This window comes from Stegastes partitus, unplaced genomic scaffold (genome assembly GCF_000690725.1).
Source record: "Stegastes partitus isolate 25-593 unplaced genomic scaffold, Stegastes_partitus-1.0.2 Scaffold3735, whole genome shotgun sequence".
NCBI lineage: Eukaryota > Metazoa > Chordata > Actinopteri > Pomacentridae > Stegastes > Stegastes partitus.
The window spans coordinates 1020-19222 of record NW_007581466.1 but is presented as its reverse complement, the minus strand read 5'-3'; the positions used below and the strand labels follow the sequence as shown (position 1 = coordinate 19222).

The 18203-nt window shown below is 42.4% G+C and overlaps 1 protein-coding gene across 1 annotated transcript; it reads left to right on the top strand.

The window, feature by feature from the left end:
* Positions 1 to 322: 322 nt before the first annotated feature.
* On the top strand, positions 323 to 17905 carry LOC103376250 (spermatogenesis-associated protein 6-like). The gene is made up of 11 exons (XM_008306629.1): positions 323 to 472; positions 2032 to 2169; positions 3285 to 3333; positions 3464 to 3505; positions 3635 to 3759; positions 6490 to 6570; positions 11213 to 11632; positions 12836 to 12938; positions 14115 to 14155; positions 14999 to 15162; positions 17584 to 17905. Exons 1-11 carry the CDS (start codon positions 377 to 379, stop codon positions 17696 to 17698), a joined length of 1374 nt encoding a protein of 457 aa, XP_008304851.1. The 5' UTR covers positions 323 to 376; the 3' UTR covers positions 17699 to 17905.
* The last annotated feature ends 298 nt before the right edge of the window (positions 17906 to 18203 follow it).

The window sequence follows — 18203 nt, the reverse complement described above, 5'->3', positions numbered from 1 at the left end:
TAGCATGTTTCTGTAAACCCAACAGGAAATCCGCCATGTTGGAAAAACCGCGACCATGCCGGGCCATTTTTGCGTAGGGCGAGGACCCGTCCATCGCCGCTTGCGGCTTTAATTACTGTATTATGTTGTTAAGACGTTGCTGAGATGTTGGAGGAGTGTGTGTGTGTGTGTGTGTGTGTGTGTGTGCGGGCGCGCGTGTGTGTGTGTGCGTGTGTGTGTGTGTGTGTGTGTGTGTGTGTGTGTGTTTGGATCCTGTGCTGTGATTTCGTGTGTGTGTGACACAGCGCGCCTCTGATTGGCTGCTTCCTCGTCACGTGACGCTACATCCGCTCCCTGACTGTTGCTGTTATGACAACGAACTTTAAAAGTTGGATGAATGGCTCCGCAGAAGCAGAAGCAGCAGCGGCGGCTTTCCTCCGCTAAAGTGCCGCAGAAGTGTCTGAAGTGCTCCGTGACGCTGACCGTCCAGGCAGTAAGTCCGTCTGCGAGCTGCTGCTTCGGTACAAAAACCCAGAACCCGACCCGGTGCCGTGGTTTTGGTGACCAAAGCTAGCTAACGAGCTGACATCCTCTTCCTTTCCTTCATGCTAATTAACCGGCGGGTTAGCTAACAAGCTAACATGTAGCTAGGCTATCCAGGTTTAGATACTGTACGTAGAGCTGAATAGTTTAGCTAATTAGTTCACCAGCTCTCATAAATCCTCCTCAGGATTAACACTAACCTCATCGGTGACGCTCGTAGCTCCCAAAGCTTCACTTCATTCACTACAAACTGATAGAAATGATGATAACAACAAACTAATAAACATCTACCTGATTAAAAATAAAGTTTCCCCGCTTTTCATGTTGCTGTCATTAACATATCTGCGTTTAAATGTGAACAAACAAACAAAAACATACCCATGAAACCCTTTATTTAATAGAGATTGTAGTATTTCAGTTCATAATGACACCTTAAAGTGACCTACAGTCTGCTTTCTGTTTAAATGTGCACGGGCCGCTGTGGCTCTTATAGTTTTTGGGGGTTTTTTTTCCAATTTTTTTCAACTATGAATTTTCTATAATGCATATTATGTACAATGAAAGAGATACATTCAGGTTACAGGTGCGTATGAGAGCGACAGGCATTTCCAAAAAAGGACTCACTGTCTACCAAAAATACGTTTATTCACCTTGTATTAGTGCAAAACCTTCATCAGACGGATGGTTTGAGAGACGCCATCTTAAATATGAAGCGACTGCAGCTCAGTGACCAGTCAACATTCATGAAACACACAACATCTTTCCACTGAATGACAACTTTCACTAACGTATGTAATCTAGCAATCACAGGTATATACCAAAACTGTTTACATAGAATTATTATAATAATTTATCAGATTTATTTAGCACTTTTCTAGGCACTCAAAGACACTTTACAGCTGGTTGCCACAGCTGCCCTGGGGCAGAATGGCAGCCAGGCCTCCGTCAGTCCCTCTGACCACCACCTCAAACAATCCATTCATTCACACCAGGAGGTGGTGAAGTGTCTTGCCTCAGGACACACCGACCATAACACTGGTTGCAGGGCAGAATCGAACCACCAACCTTCTGATCGCTGACCAACCCGCTCTACCACCTGAGCCACAGCCGCCCAGTTAGTAACATCCTGATATATGAGTGATTACAGTTCCTTCAGGAAGAGGGAAATAATATTCCAAAAGCACAATCAACAAACTGATCAACTCCATGTGTCGCACATGTGATGTTCTGTGACTGAGAGGATGGACGCAGTCATTGTGGATTCTCTCCATCTGCACATCAGTATTTCTAGTATACGTGGTTGTTTCATGATGTTGTAGAGATGCCTCTAAAAAGAATTTATGACGTTTAATAAAATATGCATGCTATAGTATATTTTTGTTCACGTTAAAATGGTCTGAGCTGTTCTGTAAACGTGTGATTGTGGCAGTTTTTCATTAGAAAGAGAATAAATCCAGAAGTTGCTCACTAAATCAGTTGTATGCTGACGTGTTGTATGTTTGTGTGCAGGTCACATGCCCCGGAGTGCTCCTCTCCAAGAAGAACCAGATCTACCTGAGCGTGTGCATCATGGGCCAGTACAGGAAGACGCCCTGTTTGCCGCCGGTCTTCCCCTTACGCTTTCTGCACAAAATGGTTTTTGTCAAGGTGAGAATAATGCAATTTATTACAGAAATAAAAGATGCTTCCCTGGCCGCCATCTGCCTGTGGCTGTTTGGTTCAGACTTCGCAGTGGAGACGGTGAGAAGGTTAGAGGCTTTATGTCTGAACCCGTCCAGCGTAGCGGCATGTATTGATCGTACAGTAGATTCATCATAAAAACTGTCCATCCAAGGGTGATATTTATTTATTTATTATTTCATTTAATGCCTTTTGATCTTTCTTAGATGCACACGTTCACTCGGAGCAGCATTTAGATTATTAGACCGCTGAGGTGATTTTAGGTTTGATGGACGTTTGTTTGCATTTTTATTTTTGATACTAAGCCGTTAGTTCATTCATTAGTAGAACAATATTGAAAATAATCCTCAGGTGGAGCCTCATAACACTGAAACCAGTTTCTGGACTTTTTTTATTTGCTCCTGTCACATTTTTGCTGATCGTGAGCTAATTGTTCACTGAAATATAAACTCCTGCTCCAACCACAGCGAGAAGTCAACTCAGAAATGTCTTTTGTGTAACAGAATTATAGTTTCATTAATCATAAAAAAAGAAAAACTAAAAGTCTTTGATGATTTATTCTACAAAAATTTAAGAAAAACCCAGAACCAGAGTGCCGCTATAGCTCACCTGGTTGAGCTGGTGTCCAATGTGCAGGGATACAGTCTCGATGTGGAGGTCATGAGTTCAAATCTCGCTCATGGCCCTTTTCTACATGTCCTTGTCCCCCACTTTCCTAGCATAGCAGCTTGTTTTGCTTGTACTTTAACCTGCGGTGGATTAATCATAAAACGTGGACATCACAGTGTTTTTTCTAATCAAATCTTGAACATATGTTTTGCTTTTGCTTCTTGTACTCATAGACTTGGGGCAGCATTTAGTCGTAGTTACTCATCGAGTAGTAAAAAGATTGTTTGGCCACTGCAGTGATTTTTGAATTTGTTTATAAGATTATAAGCAGCAGATTGAACATCACCACCCCAGCTGCCGATAGAAGCGGCCTTCTGTCTCCGGGGAAAATGGCAGCGTTCGACACTGACCTGTCTGCCTGATCTTGTTATAAGTATTGATTTGCTTTGTCTGTGCTCTGTCTGTTCCGCCAGACTTTCCCCGGCGTTGTTGACCCTGCTGATGTAGCTGACCTCCTCGAAGGTAAACGGCCGTCTGGGATTTGCCTCCTCATCTCTTAGTCCCGAATCCCGTCCTATGCAAGCTTATGGGCTATTAGCCGAGATAGCGATCATTAGCTCACAGTCTGTTTGCGCTCTCCTCTCCTTTTCAGCTGACACGACATCTTTTGAGCTGATTCAGTTGGTGCCTCCAGGTATGCTTTCTGATGATGCCATCTGGGCGCGTTAAGTCCCTACTGTATCCAGTCATTACGCTGCAAAAACAGCGCCTTTAACTCGGATTGTGTGTGCTCCTGTTTTTTGTCTGTGTGTGGGCTTTTTAGAAGGTGAGATCTTAGCCACAATGACGGAAAGCAGCAGAGACTTCCTGTATCCTGGTCCCAGATTGAGCTCCAGAGAAGGAGCCGCGGAGAGAGAGATGCTGATGAAAAGATCCTCCTCCTTTCCTGTAAGCTGTGTTCCATTTATTCCTTTCATGTCTTTGGTAATCCTCCTTCCAACACCTGCACCCGTAATTATCAGACTTCTAGGAATTAGACTGAAGAATGCTCTGAAGAGTTGACGGAGGAGTAGAAAAGCTCTTTGCTGAGTGTGAGACACGTTTATCGAGTGACTTACTGCTGCTTACAGCAAAATGCAGAACGTCTTTGATTGATCACGTGTATGATGAGAGAAGGAGCTGCAGATTTACCCCCACATCCGCTCTATTGTACACTATTTACCAATGATGCTTACATTTTACTCAGTGGAACGTTACCCTACAAAAACATATATAATATTCACCCCCTTTTATACACTTTCCCTGTAAAATAGATCTTTGTCTGCGCTGTCTGATGGTACCAGCTTGTTTCAACTCTTTATTAAATCTACATGAGGTTCATACTCAGAGAAATGAACCCAGGTTTGTAAATGTGAAATTAGCAACAAGCTAATATGTTTGAATGTCTAGTAGGAGAAAGTAAGGACTCATTGTTGACACAGTTAGCATGATGCATGGCCAGTAGCTGATGTACAAAGTGGTTTGACATCATAGCAAATATTCATGTCAAATGCAAATAATAAGATCAAACTTTTCTCTCAGTAGTTTTACTTATCATGACCAGTGAACTCTGTACAATCACACATGATAGAATCTCCCCTCAGACTTTGTTAATGTCTTAAATAACTCCACATTCAGCTTCAACTTCTGTTGTTCAACATCTTCTTAAAATTCTTTTTTCATTTTTTAAAATCTAGTACAGCAGCTGTTATGCGCGTCTATATATTTTTGTAACTGCTTTTCTTGCCCACCTCGCGTCAGCTCGGTGTGAGTCATGTGTGTTTTGGGATATGTAAATCGCAGCACTGCAATATGCACGTCTGTTACAATCAAATGAGTTCACACGATGCTGAATGAGCGAATCAGCGGCAGGTAAAACTGTCTACCAGAGTTTTTAATCTGCTTCACGTCCCAGCATTCCCACGCTGGTGCACAAGCAGCAGCGACTAGTTCACGACAAGGAGCAGCAACCCAGGAAGCATCGACAGTGTTTGTGTAGTTACTGTCACTGCCAGAAGAGACAAAAGTTCAGCACAGTGCACACTTAAAGTACATTAAAGTTATTAAAATCAATGCATTTCACAGTTGATTAGCTCTGCAATGCATTAAGGGTATTTATTCTCCAAGCTGTTCCTTATTGGTGTTTTTATTTTGCAAAATGGCAAAGTCAACTCACAATTCCACTTGTTTTTGTTTTTAACAAAATAACCAAGTAAACAAATGATGTCTTCATGTATAGCCCTTATTGTAATTTCATTTTATCATAGTAATAAAACTAAAATGCTCAAAATGATTAATATTATCACGCTCGCACTTCAAAGTGGTGCAATAGGTTCATTTTCACAGTCAAGAGAAATAAAAATAATTTGGTTTGTGTAGCGTTGTAGTAAAGCTACTATACTGAAAATTAACAACAGAAAGTTAAATTTCCAAAGCGTTGAAGCAAACAGCAGCCACATCTGATTAAAGGTGTTTAGGAAGCTTGTTGTGAAGCTCAGGTCCTGCGTATTAAGCTGTGCTTTGATTGGAATCGTGTTAAAATGTGGCACCTTTAGCTTGTGCTGTGTTGCGTCAGCGTAGCCTGAGTTTATGAGTAAACTCTAGCAGCAGTAAATGCAGCTCTGTTACTACGGATTGTTGAAGCACTTGCATTGCAGCAGATGTAAACAAAGACTCTGGCCTCAGCTCAACAAAGGCGACCCCGATCTTTAAGATACGACTGGAACATCCCCACGTCAAAGGATTGAAGGATTTTTATCTTTATCTGTCACTGAAGTCCAGAATGTTCCTTTAAGCAGTTGGATAAATACGGACCCAGATACCTGAGAACGAATTCAAATAACATACTGCTGAACTGGCTGAAGGGGGGAGGATGTTCCTGTCAATGCATTCAGACAGAACTCACATGTCAGAGGAAGCCCGCACCGTGCTCGCCATGTGATCCAGCGTGATCGACACCAGCGCTACACGTGTCATTCATTACCTGCACAAGATTGTTGCTTCCTCAAAGTGAGTCTCCACCTAATCTCGGCGGCTCTGCACATGACAGACAGGTACACTACCCAGATAACCAATTCAAAAGCACTGCCTTGTCTTAGACGCTACTATTTTCTTCAGAGAAGATGGCATTTTCCTTACGCGGCTGTCAACTATCATCGCTATACAGACAAGAAAAATAAACCGAGGACTTCCTGCCTTTTCAGCCGGTCCTCGTCTCGTATCTTTCTCTGTTTCTTCTCCTCCTCGTCTTATATCATCTCCTCCTCTGTCTGCCTCCTCCTGCTTTCATTCCTTCATCTCCCCATGTCTGCCGCTCGCTTTATTCCATCCTCCCCTTGTCCTCCGAGGCACTAACTGGCATATTTAAATGTCTTTAAACACCACTCCCCTCACCGTTGCTTTCATGTGTTTGTGTTTGAGGCCTTACATAGCAATTTAGATGTCGCTCTCCAAATGCCATATTATTTAAACATCACTGGAGCCTTTTCTCTTTTCTGCAATTTGTTTTCCTCAGACCAGGCATAGATTGAAGATTTGCGGTTGTAAATTGGTGTTCCGAGCGGCGCCGTTATCTGTCCTTTTGTCTTCATCTCCCCCGTTAAAGGTGTTGTGTTTGTTCTATTGTCCCTCTCCCTCCAGGGAATCTCCCCCAAAGTGGAGTTTACCACCACATCAGTCATCGAGGAGAGCGATGGAGGAGACAGCCGGACCGCCTCACCTGTAAGTGTGTCCTTTTATTACATGTTTAGGTCCGTGCAAACACGACACAAACACGGGTCCGGTTTCTGTCCGTCTGCGTTGCTGTAGAAGGACTTTGTGAGGAGTGTTTGAACACAGCTACATGCTCACTGCGCGAGCGTTGGCCACAGCCAGAACAGTAAAGATTGATCTCTAGAGGGCTCTAATGAGTGGTATCGCTCGCCATCGCGTTTGTCTGTTTCCAGCGTACATGCCCACCTTCTATTGTTGCCATGGCTACTGCATCTATCTATCCATACTGGCAGTGTTTCAAGGGTATCTGTTCTCTCCTTGTGAATGTAATTACGGGGAGGCAGATCTGTGATGCTGATAGTGAGGCTTCTCTCACATGTCTGACTAGCTGGGAGTTTTTTTTTTTTGTACCAGTCAGTCAGTCAGTCAGTTTCTTAACTATCCAGGCGGTGGCTCACCTGCATCTCTTCAGCTCATCCCTGTTGACAGATACCCAAGTCCGTATAATCACTTCTTTTTCTTCCTGTTTCCTTTTCAAATGTAGTTTTATGACATGTTCCAATCAGTAGCTGCAGTCTTTCAGTTTAAACAGGTGGTTTAATTTATCCACTGATGCAAAAGAAATAAATAAAACTATCTTTAACAAATTAATTCATTCCCTGCTCTCAAATTCTCAGTTCTGAGTATTTGCTGTCTTTATAATGGTAAATCACATACTCCACCTTCACTGTAGAAGGTTTATCGGTGGTTTCATTTTGTGGATCAAACAATTCATTCAGGAAAGTATTTAGTAGATTGATTGATCCTTAGCTGCAGCCGTCTTTAACCCTCTGAACCCCAGCTGGAATATAAAGTCCTGCATCTCTGTGTGAACAGCCAAGCAGAGACAACTCACAGCTGTCTTTTGTTTACTATATATACAAACTTATGCCTTTATTTCTAAAAAGAAAAAATGAAGTTTGAATTTCTCTGATTGCTTGTTTTACAAAAAAAAAAGAATATCTACAACAATTTGCGAAGTGCCCACAGGTGTTAATGCTGGAAGAAAATGTAAAAAGCAATTTTCATAACAACGCTACAACTTTAAGATGTTTCACTGAGCTGAATGCATCTTTCAACTCGCTGATAACTTGCTTCTCTTCATACTGTTCATAAGTCATTCTGTGTTTATTTTATTACTCAGTCATGTTTTATTTTGCTCCCAGTCGCTCTCATTTGTTCCCATCCTCTCTGCTCTGTGTAAACACAGCCTGCAGTTCAGCCGAACAGTCCCTGAATGTTTCACACGTGACTGTTGATTACAGCAAACAGTTTGCTTTTGCCAAATGTTTTAATTACACATGTAGAATGTAGTAATTTAGATGAAATGTCACAATTTTAATCTTAGTTTTGGGTCGTTTTTCACACCTCATGCATGATTAATTCAAGAAAAATCAGAATTACAGTTTCAAGCTACAATAAATGGTGTAATTCTGGCAATTATTTAAAAAAAATAACACGTCTTTTAAATCTGCTGGGATTGAAATGGTCGAGTATCATCTGCTCATTTACTGCTTCTATTCTAACATACAGATTTGCTGCCAAAAATAAGATCGTCTTCTCTTTGCTAGTCCTCTGTGAATCTACATATACATGTGTGTTCTAGTTATTTCATCAGATGGACAGTAAGAGGACAGAATAACGCTCCAACGGGGGACTGAAGAAAAGTGTGACTTAGAAAAGCAGGATGGCTGAAATATCTTTCATAAACTGTACTGTTAGAAACATGCGATCCATCACACAGCAGTTGGCATGTTGTGCCAAAAACACCACCATGCATTTCCCAGGTGTGGTCACCTAAGCTCAGCTATTTGTTTAAATGGGATGTCAGTGACAGCGAAGCAGATTGTCAGTGTTCTCGCGGCCCCTCGGGGGGATGTCTGGATCAGAGCACCGCTGTGGCTGTCAGACTGTAGAATTTCTCCATTTTCTCTCTCCTAATGGCTCCTCAGCATAGGCATTTCCCTGTCTACCTGCCCACCCAGCTCACAAATCATGTCCCGTTCTAATGGAGATTTAGAAGGATGGCGACTTCCACAACACCTCTGATAAATACACACCAATAGATTCAGTCTTTTATAGTAACATATTTTATTAGGTGTTATAATTCTTACTTAAATATCTTTGCATTTCAGTTTGATCAGCTCTGTCTATAATCGCAGCAGCCAGTCAGCTGTGCATCCTGTCCATAAACATCACAGAGAAAACCAAAGACACAGTTTGTGGCTTTAGTTTAAGGAGGTTCACTCACAGCATTAACAGGTGCTGAGGTGGAGTTTGTTGCTTCCAGATGTTTGTAAGAGTTTTTCTTCTGAGTTTGTTTCAGCCTCAAACAGCAGCAGGATCCATGTAAGCATCTACAAAGCAAGAGCTGTACTTCATTAATTACTTTTTAATTATAAATTACCCCTGACGTGGCATCAAGCTTGGTAAGGATCTAACCGTAAACAGCACCGTGTTCTTTTCTTCACCTCAGACAGTCACAGCTTAGGAGCTGCGTTTAAATCGTTTCTGACACAGTTGAATCCTGAGCTCCATCACAGCTGGATAAAAAAAAGAAGTGTTTTTCTGTCATATCAAGCTTTTTTATATCAGGGAGGTTTTTTCCATTTCACAGCAGGATAATTGCAGCAGTGACATTATTGTGTGTTTGGCTGCTTTATAGAACATGACCTCTGTAACCGCTCAGCCAAAATATGGCAACAGGCAGTCGTATGACAATGAAAACGCATTATATTGCAGTTAATGTGGCTGTAGTTTGATCATTTATCATCACACATGGACAGAATTTTAAATGCTGAAACCATTCAGTGTGTTTATCTTAAGTGTAGGTGAGCTTGTTTCCCCTTCACTGTATTAGTTTATAGACATCAGATAATTAGTGACATTAACTGTAAAATAAGAAAACAAAACGAATCAATTAACTTTCATATTGCTAAGTTTCAACAATCCTTGAAGTCTGACTTCTGCTCAACATTTATCCAGTGGTCTGTAAATAAATGTGGCCCACACATCTATGCTTTTGTCAGGATTAATACATTTTGTTCGTTTGTCCTTTTTATCCCATATCTTGTTTTTTAACCAGCACCAACACTTTGGTTTTCCTCGTCTCTTTATTTCCACCTGCTTAGCGTCAGCATGTTGCTGTTGTCAGCTCGGTGGATGTATTAGCATGCTGACGTTAGCATGTAGCTCAAAGCAGCCCCGTGCAGCTTTACGCGGCCGCCAGCACATTAACCTTGTTATTATTTATCAGCGTCCCGAGCTTTGTTGAACGGCGTCTTTATCACACAAAGCCAACAGTGGAAATCACAGCTAATCACATCAGACAAGCCTTCGCCACTCAGCTGGCGACGGGAAAAATGACTCACTCCCAGCGTCCGTCCACCAGCGAAGAAGAGAGAGGAGGAAGTCAGGGATGGCGGGGGGTTCGGAGAGGAGAGCCCACTCGTCTTAATTCCATTAAATCAGATCTCTCTCAAATGGCAGCCTCGATGAGGATTTATTCATAATTTAGTTTCTCTTAAAAATAGTTTCAATGTTGTGTGATTTCCCTAATTAGCATTTAGATTATCTTTGTTTTACAGCCAAGCCAAGCAATGGCTCTTTATCATATTAGACTGGAGATGGCCATCAAATGCAATTAACATTTTATCTTAACTTATTTATCCCCGGTTGGCATTACCTGCAGGAAGTGGGATATTGCATCGGAGAATGATGTTAGTGGCCATTAGAGTTATTGAAGTAATTCTGCAGAGGTTGTCTCCGTGGCAGGTTCCGACTGCAGGAGCCGTCGTTGTTGTAACACTTAAGCTGAATGATTTAGCTAATGGTTTAATGGTTTTGTCCGGGGAGAGCAAGTCCGTGTCAAGAGCCGGAGCAGCTGCTTAAAGGGCAAAAAATGGAACAAACAGCGGTTAGCAGACGAATCTAAACAGCTCAAATGTTGTGTGTGTCGCCCTAAAATAGAAACGAGGGTTTGACCTGTTGACCTTTAACGAGTTTAAGTGATTATATGCATAATGTGTTGGAGGAAATATTTGAAAATAAATACTGAAATAAGTGAAACATGCCGATATTGAAAAGTTGGGAAAAGTAGATTCTAAACGTTACTTAATTTAATTTAAATCAAGTCATATCTGAAATCTAATTTTTGTTCTTGTATAATGTTGCTTTATGTACCCAATGGAAACTTATAGGTTAAAAATGAATTAATCAGGGTGCCGCTATAGCTCACCTGGTTGAGCTGGCGTCCCATGAACATCCTGATGTGGAGGTCATGAGTTCAAATCCCACTCATGGCCCTTTCCCACGCGTCCTGTCTCTCTCTCACTGCACTGTTCAACAAAGGCCAAAAAAATTAATTAATCTACCTTTTTCAGGTGCCTGAATGTTGGTAACAGGGTGGCGCCAAATATAGCAGATAACAAATAAAATGTATGCCTGTGATACCTGAGCTGAGCTAATCAAGCTTTTTGTAGTTGATTATTGATGAATACATAACAGAACATTGAAAAAGAGAAGGTTTATTTTTCAAACAGTTTGAAGCCCAAATGTCCTCCAACTAACACTTTTCTTTATTTCTCTCTTATATTTCTTCCCTGTACTCCAGACCTGCCGTCTTTCTCCGGTGAGGCCGTCCTCAACCCCAGCGAAGCAGCCTTCCAGCGGGCATTTGTCCAGAACAGATAATGGGAACCGTGCCTCTGTGAATGTTGGGAAGGGAAAGCTAAATGTTAAGACTGCAACTGCAAACTCTGCACCGCCGTCGACATCCAGACGCTGTCCTCTTTCATCCTCGTCTGGCAGCGGCCCTCAAAAAAACAAGAAGGACAGAAAACAAGCTGTGGCCAGAGTTTGCGAGGACTCTGGCTACCAGCAGCCCACCGTTTCCTCCAGGACGAGAGCCCTGTCCCCTTACACCCACCGCAAGATGTGCCAGCTTTCTGAGGACGCCAGGCAGAGGCTCCACCACCTCCAGCTGGGGCCTCACCACTTCAGGAAGGAGACCGAGAGCCAGCCGCCCTTCCTGGTTCGTTACATTAACTCCTCTAAAGTGAAGGCGGCTTACAAACATAATGGCACGGCGGTTTGTTTAATGCCAACAAAACATGTGTTCGGTGCACAGGGGTGTGTAAGATTAATGGGAGCTGATGTAGTTCAAACCTCAGTGGGAGCTTCCCAAAAAATTTAGCTTAATCTAGTGGGCAGATTAAGTGGGGAGGCCATAATAGGAAAGCGGCGTTAATCTTTTTACCTGAGCCGTTAATGGATTTTGACGTCACGAAAGTGTTTCGCTATGTGCGCGCGGAATATGGCCGATTATCCTCACTGAGGGACCCGAGGAGGCTTTAGCGGTGCAGCCTGGGACACAGGTAGCACTTTAATTCAGCCTATCAGAGGTCTGCATGTACAAAGAAGAGGTTTTGCAGAATGTATATAAAATAAAAACCACAACACAGCCTCTAGCCGTCTGCACCTCCTTCCCTCTGCTTCTTCATTTACATCACATCTAATCCGGAGGTATAAATATCAGAATCCACTTGCACGCTGTTATTAAAAGGAATGATTAGATGGTGCTTTGTTGTTTTTTTTGTCACACACACACAAACTGAATTTAGTCGCAACGCAATGGGCGTTTCATTAAAGACACGAGCACGCTTTCCCGCTTCTGGATTTCCTAGGGGAATCTTCTTTTGACAATTAACCCTGGTAATTGAGAGTCAAGCTGCAATTAACAAATAGATACCTAATGAAGTAGTTTAGCCCCACGGTGAATGCATTATCAGCGCACGTTTCAGAGCCTCAGCTGCCGGTTTGTGTGTCGAAGGAAGCGCGCTCCTATAAATAATCCGGCCTGCGTTCTCCGACGCGTTGTTCCGTCTTTGTTTTCTCGACGCCTGATTGTGATGCTCTCAGGGAAATGACTCCGATGACAGACAAATGGCTTAACAGTGAGCTTTTACTTTATTCCGCACAAACGGAAACAAACGAGTGATTGTGATTAATGCACTCCGTTGTTTATTTCATTTGCGCGGTGTAGCCGGCGCAGCATTTGTTTTTGTCGTGGCGTTTCTTGTTTGATGAATTGCGGGATTGATTAATGCACCGGTTTAAGGATGCTGTTGAAAAGTTAAGATAAAAAAAACTTCTCGCTGTGAGTCAGTGCAGGTGTTTGAAAATAAATAAAAGTAAGTTAATCACACTGTAAATGTTTTGTGTTGTGTGTTGGCAGGTCTCTCGCTGCAGTAACGTCTCTTGGATGGAAACACCTTCGTCCTCGGCATTACATGGGAGTTTACATCGACGCTCTGTTAGCTTCTCTGCTGATCATACAGGTAAACCAACACCTGAGACATGTCACACCTACAGCTAGAAACAAATAGTTTAAAATCCTGTACCAAGTTAAGTTCTTCACACAAACAGCAGTCGTCTGCAGCCATAAACCGTGTCGTCAAGCAAATTTAAAGTGAAATGTTGCTTCAAACAAACAAAAAAAGAAAAGCAAATTAGACTTATTTCTATTAAGTCCTTTGGAGTGAAATAGCTAAGCAGCGTAGTGTCATCAGAAGGTGGCAGTTAGAACAACATGGCTGTGATAAACAGAGTAAAACAAGAAAAAAACAAAGGCAGCAACTAAAAAATACAAAGAGAAGGAAGAAACAAACCTGTCTGAGAAAGGAACACAGAGCGAGGTCTATTTTCAATTAGACAAGTTTTACAGATAGTTTCATGTCAGCTTGGATGATAAAATCTGAAATAACGGTTCGTTATGTCAGAACTTGTTTGAAAAATTATGTGCATCAACTCTTTTTCAAAAAGTTAAAAACAACCCCAAGCAAGAATAAAAACATGAGGAGGTTTGACTCCTCATGGCGACCATAACGTCACCCAGTGGTTTGTTGGCTACTGTTTTAAAGTCTTGAGTTTGGCATTTGGCTGTCGCTTGTTTACTCTTTTGAATCTGGACATTACGATGGAGGGAAGTTATTACTGAGAACTTGAGGACGAGGCAATCTGTCAATCACCAGGAAGCTCCGCCCTAAAACATACTTCTTTTTTACTTCCAATGGGGGCGTAATTTACAAAATAAACATTACGCTGTATTCAGAAAGTCTTCAAGTCAGCAATTGAGAGCTTAAACTTCCAAGGAAAATGAAGAGCAGGCTCATTTTCTTAAAGGCTTCTACAACCAGAGGAGTCGCCCCCTGCTGGCTGTTAGAAGTAATGCAGGTTTAAGGCTACGACTATGGAAAAAGTGTCTCCATTCTCTTTTTTGCTCTAATGCCTTTAATAACATCTTCATGATCTTAATGAAGACTTCTACACACATGCACAGATGTATACACGCTGCCTTGTTCAGATGTTTTAAGGTGGAAAGTGTCCTTATGCTAATGTTTTAGAAATAAATGGTTGTTGTTATTTAGAGGCGGTACCGTAGACAGCATGTCGTCCAACAACTAGTCTGAATCGTCTCTTTCTATAAAAACCTTCACTTGTCTTTGTCCTTGCAGATTCGTCCCTCCTCGGGAGTTACAGACCAAGAGCAGCCAAAGTGAGTCTTAATTATAATATTTCAAACTGGAAAACACGACGAGCTCCTGTGTTGATGCTACAGGACTTATCCTAACCCAGACCTACAAACGGATATTTTAACGTCCGTTTGACTTTTTTATTATCAGGTTGTGTAGACCGTCTGAAACATGTGTCGGCCTCGTAACACCTTCTTCATTAACATTAATCTGCCTGAAAGACATAATTAATGTTCTTAATGCTGTGGTCAGCTTCAGCAGATGAGTCTGGTATGAGAATGTAGGTAAAAATAAGACCTGCTGGAACTTGTTTTATCCCACATGGTGATGTGAAAGTTTACCCAAAATGCACTTTTAAAGTTTTCTTGAGTGAATTATCAGAAAGCAGAAACACATCCAGGCTACCGATGTCACAGGCATCAAACTGCTGCAGTTACATCCGGCGGTATTGATTGAAAAAATTGTGCTGAACACAAATAGGATTTTTCCTTTAGATTGTGACACCTGAAGTGGGTATAAAATTGATCCGTTTGCAGTTTAAACACGGCTCAAATGTGTTTTTCAGCCCAGAAGATTTCACGTGTCAGTCTCCTTTACTTATGACATTACTAGTCTAGTGCTTTGAAATCTCAGGAAAAGTAACACAAATTAAAAAGCGCACATTTTTGATCCACACTTATCTACTTGAAGGTCCTGTTTGGCATAAAATATTTATAGTATGAAGGTAAAATTCTGCATGGCTTTGCTGGAATGACTCGGTGTTTGTCGCTCGTGGATTTAAAATGTTTCCCGCGACAGAAGAGAATTCACGAGCAAAGAAAACCTCATCTAACTTCTCAACTCTATCGCCTCGTGACCTTTTCTAGGTGGAATCGGGTTCTGTGAAGGTCCAGTCGCCTCTGGAGACGTCGTCTAAACACCAACCCCAGATCAAAAGCCCCGCGAGGGGTTCTGCCTCGGCTCAGTCCAGCCGGGCTCCGTCACACTCCAGAAGTCCTCTGAATGTCAGCAGCTATTCCCTCAGAGAAAGGTGAAAAGCCTTCCCTTGAAAATGTAGAAAATGTGTCAAGTGTTTGTAGAACGAATGGATGCGTCAGAATCCAAACCGCTTTTCCTCACCTCTGTTTTTAATCCTTGAAGAATTAAAAGTCCAGTTATTCTTTATGCCTTGCACCTGGACAAACTGCAGACTGGTGGAGTTTGTCTCTTTCATATTTTAGTCTCCATTAATGACTAAAAATATCATTTATGTCTGTTCAGAAGTAGGTGTCAGTTCATCTCAGCCTACATACCGTCCACTGGAAAACCATCTAGAGTTGGAGTAAGAATCCTAAATTTTGATCTCTCCTTCCTAATTACCTGTTGGAGAACCCTGTGTGCAGCGTTCCTGGATTAGGCCCTAAACCGGGCTAGCAAGGCCGACTGCATCACAAACCCTCCTCCTGTTGGACGTTCTGAGGAAACGTTGGAAATAAGCGGCTAATAGCATGCTCGCCTGTGTCATATCTTAAGATATTCATCAGCGACACACTGTCAGGATCACCTCTGAGCCCCCGGTTTGGCTTTTCTGGCCGCCAAAACAATCTGATTGTCCACATACCTGCGCCCGAAGCAGGAGCGAACATAATCCTCTTTTTTTTTTGTTTTGTTTGTGGTGTTTGCCCTGAATTTATCCTGATCCATCTGTGTAAACCGTTTGTGTTTGCTCAAAAGATCTTAAAAGCAAAAGAGACACCTGTAGGAGTTTCCGATGGCAGTGTACAGCAAATATATGGAAATCCCACGAGGTGTTAGTCATACGCTGCTGCTGTGTAGGTGTGTGTGTGTGTGTGTGTGTGTGTGTGTAGGTGTGTGTGTGCGTACGTACACATCCAATCTTTAATTTTGATCACACTCGACAGGCAGGATGAATTCCCCTCCACCTTTTAAATTACAGAAGCTGATGTCTTGTCATGTTTGTTCATTACGGAGGGAGAAGGCAGAGAGGAGGGAAAACAAAGAGGAAAACGGTATTGATTTGTGTTTCAGCTGGAGACTGATGCATTTGACCCGATGCACACTTTAATACATTCAGAGAGACCTTGTCATCGATCACGGCAGCTGCGAGTTGAACACGCCGACGCGGCCGATGTTCCGTTTTGTTTGTTTGTTTGTTTGTTTGTTTGCGCTTCCCCTTCCTTTCCTCTCTCCGCCTGCTCAGTCCACAAGTAAACATTAAAATCAATGGACAATCTTAAACTGCAAAGTAAATTGCAGGAAATGAATGATACTTTTCCCTCAATTGGAAACGCGACAGGATTTGCTGGGTGGGAGATTAGAGTGGGCCTTTGTAGATTCCCTCCGACAGGGAGAGGGGCACGTCTTACCACGGATCTTTGATCTATAAAGAAAATGACAGATGCCAGTGGCAACGTTTGCCCCCTAAGCCCCGCAGTCTCAGTCTATTCATGTCTCTGGATGATTTGTCCTTGATGACTTTTTGAAGCAGGTAGTGAGTTTATCTGATTACAGATGAAAAGCTTCTGTTCCCAGACCGCGAGCCGGGCCGAGACACCCGTCCTGTCAGTCATCACCCCTCCGCTCGCAGCAAATAGACGTGGATGAGAAGCAATACCGGAATTTATTTTTGTCAGCGCGATTGGTTATTTCACAGCTGCCCGTGGCCAGCTCACAGACGCAGTTATACAGTCCTGATGAAGCACATTTGTGGCTCCCGTTCGAACACACAGTCGGACCTGTCAATTGTGAAATTACTTTTTCTGAAAAAAAGAATTGAATGTAAAGGAGCCAATTTCAAAACTAATGTTTAGATGGAGGAAGCAGTGTCGGTGTTAAATGTTGCACAGAGCAGAAGTGTGTCGGCGTCTCGCGTCTTATGTTGGGTTACAGCGCAGACTAGTGGACAGAAGGAGTAATGTCAGAGCTTCTTCTATAAACAGCAGAAGTTATATGATTCAGAGCAAACTTGGTGATCTATGAAGTACTGAAGGAAACTGCTAAATATTTTCAGATGCCAGCTTCACCAACGTGGGTTTTACATCATTAACTTCATCTTTGTGACGAGGAGTGTCGATCACGGAAATGTTGTCGTGGCTTTACCAAAGTTTTCTCTCACATTTTGAATCGTACACAACAGTTTAACACTCATTTTCCTTCCATAACCTGCTGACCTTGTTTAAATGCACGTTTTATTTTGTGTAATTGTTGTGATTATTGAACCCTTAAAACTTAGCAAAGTCTATTTTATGCAAATTTCTAAGTCGCAGGAACAAAAATGAAGGTTAAAGTTTAAAAATGAAGCAGAATTTAGACGACAAAATGATAAATGTTTGATTTCTTCTTCCTCAGATTTATCGTGTCATGTCATACTAGACAAAGCTTTAACTAATTAACTAATAACTCGTTTGTAGTGGTCTATAATCTGCCATTTCATCGTGTTTGTGCTCCTCAGATTTCAGACCAGTCAGCCCAGTCCGTCCTACTGGGAGCAGATCCACAGCCGAGTCCAGAAGATGCTGCAGACGCACAAAACCAGCTTGGACCACCAAGTGTGCTTTGACCTTTAACCTGCTGCTCTGACCAGAACGTGACCAAATGACTGAAGGTTTCCCCGTTAAACCAGCTGCACCAGTAGCTCCTGTACCTGCAGTATTTTGTTGAAAAGCGTCTCACAAACAGACGTTAACACGCCTTAACCTCCAGATTTCATCGCTCTGTGAGCAGAACCGACTCACACATGTATCTTAATTTATCTCTCTTTCATGTTCATGTAAATTTCAAACCTCCTCAGCGCTCGCCGAGCCGCGTTAGTCGCCGCTGCTCTTTGAAAAGGCAGGAAATTTGCAGGGGTTACGTTCAAAAGCGTAGCAGCGCCGCTTCCCTCCCACCCATCAGCTGGGCTGTATTTTAAAATGCCCCGATGGTGAAACCAAACTGAGACGTCGTCTAATTTCTCCAAAGCCGTGTGTGAAATTGGCTCGGGTATAAAGAAGCAGCGTGGTTTTTTTTTCTTTCTTTCTGCATGTGTGTGTGTGTGTGTGTGTTGTGTGTGTGTGTGTGTGTGTGTGTGTG

What these genes read in the sequence shown, in the direction of transcription:
- LOC103376250 (XM_008306629.1), top strand. Translation starts at nt 377, where the DNA reads ATGGCTCCGCAGAAGCAGAAGCAGCAGCGGCGGCTTTCCTCCGCTAAA. An exon ending in TGACGCTGACCGTCCAGGCA is followed by an intron (nt 473 to 2,031) that starts GTAAGTCCGTCT and finishes GTTTGTGTGCAG; the next exon opens with GTCACATGCCCCGGAGTGCT. An exon ending in AAAGATCCTCCTCCTTTCCT is followed by an intron (nt 3,760 to 6,489) that starts GTAAGCTGTGTT and finishes CTCTCCCTCCAG; the next exon opens with GGAATCTCCCCCAAAGTGGA.